At 49.5% G+C, this 7,761-nt stretch overlaps 1 protein-coding gene across 1 annotated transcript; it reads left to right on the plus strand.

The window, feature by feature from the left end:
- Positions 1-429: 429 nt before the first annotated feature.
- LOC131260123 (probable G-protein coupled receptor No18) lies at positions 430-2,259 on the plus strand. The gene has a single exon (XM_058261791.1). The coding sequence runs from the start codon at positions 430-432 to the stop codon at positions 2,257-2,259; it is 1,830 nt and encodes a 609-aa protein (XP_058117774.1).
- Positions 2,260-7,761: the final 5,502 nt, after the last annotated feature.

A 7,761-nucleotide genomic window follows, 5' to 3' on the forward strand; every position in this document is an offset into this window, starting at 1 on the left:
GGATCAACGGAATGGCTTCAGTTGTGAGTGATTATTCATTACTAAACTAATAATTCTTACTTTACAAAACACTTAACAATACATCAAATCTGATCTACGGGTAGAGATAAGCTTCAAATACAGAGATCTTTGAGAATCACTACTTTTGAGTGAGAAAATGCAAGCACCACTTCTCTGCGACTCCCGCATTTATCAACCATCGCCATTTACTCCACAGCGACCTTCCGGTTAATAATAGCTTTCCATTGCTTTCCCTTTTCTAGGAAGAACCCTAAATTCGTCGAACCTGGACGAGTTTGACGTGATTGGAGGCAGAACTCTCCGATAGAGTAGTCAGACGATTGGAAGCGGGAGAAAACGGATGCGCGTGCCGCGAAGGCAGGCCGCGACGACAAGGAACGTCGTGGCCGAGACACACCCAGCGGCAGGATGGCAACTCAACTAAACTTTCGTGCCGTGGAAGAGACCGCCGGAAGTGGTGGGCCTCCCATGGGTTCGCTGGTGGAAATCGACGCTGGTGGATCGGGTGCGGTGCTACTGACTGGCCTCTCCTCGACACTGGGAACGATGGCAAACGGCGGGGATCGGGCGAACGGGTCCGAGATGGGCGAGGCGGGTTCGATGTGCCCCAAGCCGGACGACACGCTGTACCCGAGCATGATCGGCGTTGACCTGGCCGTGCCGCAATGGGAAGCGATCGGGACGGCGCTCATCCTGTCGCTCATCATCATCATCACGATCGTCGGCAACATCCTGGTGATACTGAGCGTGTTCACCTACAAGCCGCTCCGGATCGTGCAGAACTTCTTCATCGTGTCGCTGGCGGTGGCCGACCTGACGGTGGCCATTCTCGTGCTACCCCTGAACGTCGCCTACTCGCTGCTCGGTCGCTGGGAGTTCGGTATTCACGTGTGCAAAATGTGGCTCACCTCGGACGTGCTGTGCTGTACCGCGTCCATCCTCAACCTGTGCGCCATCGCACTCGACCGCTACTGGGCCATCACGGACCCGATCAACTACGCCCAGAAGCGAACGCTGGAGCGGGTGTTGGCGCTGATCGCCGGCGTTTGGGTCCTGTCGCTCGTCATCAGCTCGCCGCCGCTCGTCGGCTGGAACGACTGGCCGGAGGAGTTCTCGAGCAACTTTCCCTGTCAATTAACGAGCAACCCGGGCTACGTGATCTACTCGTCGTTCGGTTCGTTCTTCATCCCGCTCGCCATCATGACGATCGTGTACATCGAAATCTACATCGCCACCCGGCGCCGGTTGCGCGAGCGAGCGCAAGCCTCCAAGATCAACACGCTGGCGACGCGCAGCATCGGCATGGTGGGGGCGGGGGCGGGAGATAAGGAACAAACCACCGTACACCAGGAGCACCAGCACGAGCCACACCGGAAGCACCAGCGACAGCACGACCAGGAGTCGATCAGTAGCGAAACAAACAACCACAACGAACACACCACGGAACATGGGGGCGAGGTGGTGGTGGTGGGGGAGAAGAAGGCCAGCAGGGCACCGATGAGGCGGTTGGGGGCCTACTTCGGGCGGGCATTGGGTGGGCGTGGGGGGGATGGCAAAAAGAAGCACCGCAATCACCGGAAGTCGGGCGCGACGACGAACGACGACGACGACGGCACTCACCATCGGTTGGCGGCGCTGCATCATCGCGAGGACGACTCCGTGACGGACAACCCGGACAACTCGGGGTCGGGGGAGAGTGCCCGGGTCGCACAGGGGGAGCAGCAGCCCGGTGCGATGATGGTGGTGGTGGCGGTGGCCAGCAACTGTGATATTCCTGCCCCGGCCAAGAACGGGAGCACGCACGCCGGAAGTGGGCCGATGGGGGACAATCCCGGTGGCGCACGGGAGGTCGGCTTCGACGCGTCCACCACGGAGCTGGTGCGGGGGTCAGCAGCCACCGGCCCCGCGCGCTCCACCAGCCGCCTCAAGCAGTCGTTCCGCAAACCGGGCGGCATCAATCAGTTCATCGAGGAGAAGCAGAAGATCTCGCTGTCGAAGGAGCGACGGGCGGCGCGCACCCTCGGCATCATCATGGGCGTGTTCGTCGTGTGCTGGCTGCCGTTCTTCCTCATGTACGTCATCCTGCCCTTCTGCCCGACCTGTTGCCCCACGAACAAGTTAACTAATTTTATCACTTGGCTCGGCTACATCAACTCCGCGCTCAACCCCATTATTTATACCATATTCAATTTGGACTATCGACGTGCGTTCAAGCGGCTGCTCGGTATCAAACCATAAGTTGGTCGGGCGGTATTTGGGCGAGGACGGAAGAGCGCAGGGGGGAGGGGGTGAAGGGACCTTTGCTTCCGGGAAATTTCACTCAACCAACGTGTCCACTTTACGCTTTCACGTGGGTGAAAACCTCGCCTTCAGTGGCGCCCATTATGCACAGCATCAGCAAAAAAGGAACGGAAAAATCGACCAATTTCCATCCTGCCCATCCATCGCGTGGCGATAAATAACGGTTTCAAAAGCCACTTCCCCCGGGGAGAGCTCGGGCTTAAAACGTGCACCGCTGTACTTTACGCGGAGGCCATCGCGTGTCGGTAAGCACCAATTGAAAATTAAAAACACTCCAGCCCCGCTCGGAAAACGATCGCCAAACACCAAAACGGCTCCGAGTCCTTGTGCGTGTGTGTGTGTGTGGGTGTGTGTAGCAGCAATTTTCATGAAACATTGGGGGGCGTTTTCCTTGCTTTTCAAACATATTCGATCCTTAAACCATGGTTCGTGGAACTCTTCATCTTTAGATAAATTCCATTTCAGGGGAATTAAAAGCAATCTCTTTTTTTCAAAAGGTGCTCCTCAGCCAAACTCACCATATAATATTTCGTCCACAGGAGATGGGCCACCAGGCGCCTCCATTCGTACCGGAAAACCTTCAGCTCGATCCGACTTCCTCCGAGCTTATGCTTCGTCCTTTCGTTTGGACACGATCTGGTCCAATTGGATTTCCTCCTAGAGATAGACCCGTCCTACAATGGAACTTGGACTATGAGGAGCTTGGGCATTCTGGGCCTGGGAAAGTGGGGGAAAAGTGCCGGTTCCGGTGAAATACCAGCTTAGCCTGTCTGACCCATTCGCACAATTGCACTTGTTTTTTTATCGTTCGTTTTTAATCTTCCCGCTGGAAGGAGCTTGCCCACTCTCGCTCCTGCTATCCTGTGCTGAGAACGTTGGCCATATTGTTTCTGTGTGTGGGTGTGGGGGAGGGGACTGTTTTTACCATCGAAGTTGCCCTGTGCTTCAGATAGATGACCCCGTTTCATCGCGATCGTCATCCTTCCGGAGGAAGACGAGATGAATTGCTCTGGTTTGTGATTCAAAACAAATGTTTCCAGTGTTTCTTGTGAATTGCGTCGCTCACTTTTGTGCTTTTTCCCCCCCGCTTTCCACCACACCATTTCTTTGCAGCAGATTTTCAAAGCCACCATGTTGGTGGCTTCGTGAGGCATACAAAACGGTATATCCGGAACAAACGGCCAGCTTTCTGCAGTCGCCGGCTACGGCAGCAATAACAAGCCACTTTTTTCGTTCCCACAGCGTGGCCCCAAAACGGGCTGAGAAGACAATTTCTAGAATGACCCAGGAAAGCTGGCCGCAGGTCGTTGTTCTTCGACATCGTCCTTGTGTCGTCAGGGCGTCTCGGGACAGCAGCAAAAAAGAAACCCCGCCAGTGGCATAAACTCCCCAAAGAAGACACGATGAATGCAGACCGACAGAATCTCGGCTGCCACACAAGACAATCGCCACGCCGCATTGTGTATACTCTGTTGCCGCAAAACATAAGAAAACTGTTTTCATCGCTTTTCCCAGCTCGCGAGAGAGGTCGGGAAAACGGGGACCACACCGGAAACCGGCGAAAACCGTTTCGGTGCTCCCCCGGCCACACACACATACACACCCACACAACCTCGCAAAACACAAACCACTCTTTTTCCACGCAAAAGCCACCTCCCACCTCCCCGTCCCTGGCCAAACGGAAGCGAAAATGCCGGAAAAACAGTGGCAAGCTCTCCTTCCGGTGGGATCGGGCGAGTTCAAACACGGCGCTGAGTGGCAGCGGGAGCCACTTAAGTGTAATCAGAACAATGCCAAGACTTTTGCGCATGGGAAAATAACAACCCCCTAAGCTATGTCAAATTTCACGGGAAAAGCCTATCTCTCCTACCCTTCCTCCCCCAAAGTTTTTCCTCTTCGAAAGCCCGACACGAATTCTGATGGTACAAAAGTTCATGACAAAATACAATCCCGACTCTCCCCTTCTCTTCCCTTGCTAGAAAAAGCCCCGGAGGAAATGGTTGAATGAAAAATTATAATCTTCCTTCACGCGGAAAGCATGATTTGTGATATTTTGTGGCCCGAACGAATGCGAGCCGCGTCTCACTGGCATTTCCTTCAAACCCGGTGACTTGCGACGCCATGCAAATGATTCTTCCGTTTCCAAACATAAGCCATAGACTAGATGTGGGAAATTGTTGAAAGCTTTGTTGTAAAGAAAAAGGCTGTTGTTTTGTAGAAGGAAATTATTCTGGTCACTACCATCACTACCAGCATCTCAGTTTTCCCGTCCAACTTTTCACTAACAAACAAAAACATATTAGTTATGCCCATAACTCACCACCACTTTCCTAATTAATATATATTTTCTTACGTCATTAAAATAGAGAACACTTGGGTATGGAACGAAGATGATCCTCCAACACAACATAACTATGACTGAAAGCTCTTTTGCAATGTCGTTGAGCGGAAGGACTTTTCCAGCATCCTTTCGAGGTGAACTTTCCATCCCTTCACTTTTTTCCAGTGTTCCAAAGTTATATGGAATAAACCCCAATGTCAGTAATGAACTCTACCGATTGTTCAGTACTCTATCGACGCTTCGTTCCACAGTTCAGTTTTTCGTTGACGAATTATTTTTCCTAACTATTTTCGGTACTTACTGTTAAGCTCAATCCTATTTTACACATACAACTACTGACTCTGTTTTTCATCGTTGAAATTCAACTTTTTCCAAACCAAACCGTGCGTTTTATTCTTCATAGTTAAAGTTCAAGTCTTTCCACGGAAGGAAGAAAACTGTGCAATTCGTATCTTTCTTTCATCCGACTTTAAATCCTTAGGGCTTATATATCTTTCTCCCCGGCGGGATCGTAAAATGGACACAAGAACATCATATATTAGGGTGACAGGAAGAGTTACATTTTATCGTAAGAAAATAGATGCTCTTCACGTTCACGACCCCCCGAAGGGAATCCTTCCACCCTCGAAAAGCGAGATGCAACTAGGGTTGGTGGTAGAAATAAAATAATAATAATAGACTGTTAACGGTTATCCCGATTGAAGAGAGAAAAACACTCCTTCGCTCGCTGTGAGGCGAAATCGAGTTAGGTAACAAATTCTGAATCTCGGCACGGGGAAAATGGCACAATAAATGTACAGGCACTGTGACCGGCCCCCCGGGCAAACCGCGTGCGTTTCGGGATATGCACACAACTTCCAACCGCTTCTTTTACGAGCCCAAAGAGAATCCGTTGGACACGCGGTGCATATCAAGCAACTTCAAAGCCCATTTTCCATTTCCCTCCGCTCGGGTGGACGGGGGTGGAGTTATTGGGTAAAATTTTTGTACAAAGTTTAAACGAAAAAATGTTTGGAAAGCGATAGCGACAGAGAGACAGTGAGAGTGAGTGACAAAAGCATGCCACATCGATATTCATTGCAGTGCAATAGATACGTATGATATCGGAAAATGAAACGGTAGAAAAATCCACTGTACGTTCGGCACGCTCGTCAACGAGAATGGTCCGCGAGAATATAGGTGACCCCTGCAAAAAAAGGTAGCTAAGGTAACATATAAAAATGCTACACCCTGGACGCGGGAGTGAATAGAAACCTAGGAGAAAAATAAACTAGAGTAAAAACTCGCGCAAGCGGTGAGTAAAGTAAGGTATAGTATAGGATGATGGTGTTACAATTTACTGCTGCCGTTGCTGTGTTTTAGGAAAGGGAAAACCCCTCGAAAAGGGCCAACAGCAGCAGCAGCATGTAGGAATTTCATAACGTACCTGTTAGCAATTTGTTTTATGCGTTGTAGAGGTGTTTGTTCTTTTCCGTTTTGTTTCTTGTTGTGTAGTGCCGTAGTTCCGAAATGAGAAAAAAGCGTCCTCATATCGGTCCGCTTACGGGCTGGTTCGTGACCAGACCCTTGGCGCATCTGTGTATATTAGTCCGCGTACAGTTCGGGGAAAAAGGGTAAACAAACACACTACCTAGGTGGTAGCAAAGAAAAACCAAAAAACATTGGATGTAACGTAGAATCAAATAGAGAGAAAGGAGCCCTCGGCAAGCTGGCATCATTGCCGGCGCTTTTATGACGCCGAGACTGTTCTGTTCGGGCGGCTTCACAACAAACTACTCGAGCTCACAGCACACAGGTGGGCCACACACGAAAACCCCGGCACCATCGAGTGTAAAAGCGGGGTTAATTGTAAAGCTTGCCGGGTAGAAACAGAATTCGAGACCGCAATAGACGAGTTAAAACCCCGACAGAAGCAGGTGTAGTTCTTTATAGGCTATGGTAAGGGCTTTTCGTCGGAGAAATACAAACTTCTTTTGTAGAGCATAATTCCATGTCGTGCTTACTCGTTGCCGTAACGTAAAACGGAGTCAAACGATTGTCAAAAGACGTAAAAAACAAGAAGCATTAAACAATGCGAAACCAATAAAAAAATTTTGCCAATGTACATATATGGAGGAGAATGATAGTGCAAAACATTGTTGAACATTTAACAAAAGTATATATATATATATATTTACGGAAAAGAAGGTACGAGGCGATGAGAGCAGTAAGACAACTGTACTTCATCTCCAACACAACTTATCAGCAAACAATCCATCGTTACTCACAGTTCTAGATGTGTACGACATAAATCAAATTGAAACTTTAAAAACCCAGAAACAGTTAAGCTAACCGCTAAATTCCTCTGTTTCGGCCGAATGCAACCCTTACGTGAACTCAATGTAACACCCAAACGATCCTTCCTGAAGGAAAATCCAACGGTGCGGTCTCGGAAATGCATTCCCCTTCCACCGTTAGGCCATTAAATCCGAAAGCAAATAGGTCGAATTTTAACATTAGCATTTGTCCGGAAGGCGGCAAAACCATTCAAATGAATCAAAATAATAAATTGTACTTGATCAATCCAAACCAATAAGGTGAAGCGCAAGAAAACGACGCACGAAACCGAAAGTAAATCAAATTGAAATTGCAAATGAAAAAGCTCAGCGGAAACGCATTAAAGAAAACCGTGGAACCGGATGGAAAATGAAAAAGAAACGCCTAGTCCTTGTATCGGTGCAATAAAAGATGTTTGAAGGAAAAAGACGCTGACATGCTGCTTCGTGTCTTGCAAGGGGACGATTCCGAAATCCATTAGTGACTCAAGCGGCGATTATGATGTCGCACAAATCCGGCTTCGGCAACCGGAAGGTCGTCCTTGGTGTTGGCTGGTTTTGGTTTTCTCTTCGTGGTTTTGTAATTCCCGCACACGCTCTTCCAATCCCGGCAACGAGGACCAGCTTAATACCCGTCAAACCCCGTCGTCGGGCTCAGTCGCGTTGCGTTGCTCAATCCGTATTTCTATTTTTCTCCCATCGTTCAACCCGACATTCGCACGAGTCAATGGGAAACGGTCGGTCTTTTCTGATTTAATTACCATGTAATTAGAAAGGAAAATT

The sequence above is a fragment of the Anopheles coustani genome, chromosome 3, assembly GCF_943734705.1.
Source record: "Anopheles coustani chromosome 3, idAnoCousDA_361_x.2, whole genome shotgun sequence".
Taxonomy (NCBI): domain Eukaryota; kingdom Metazoa; phylum Arthropoda; class Insecta; order Diptera; family Culicidae; genus Anopheles; species Anopheles coustani.

Coding starts and splice junctions, on each gene's coding strand:
- LOC131260123 (XM_058261791.1), top strand. CDS start 430: ATGGCAACTCAACTAAACTTTCGTGCCGTGGAAGAGACCGCCGGAAGT.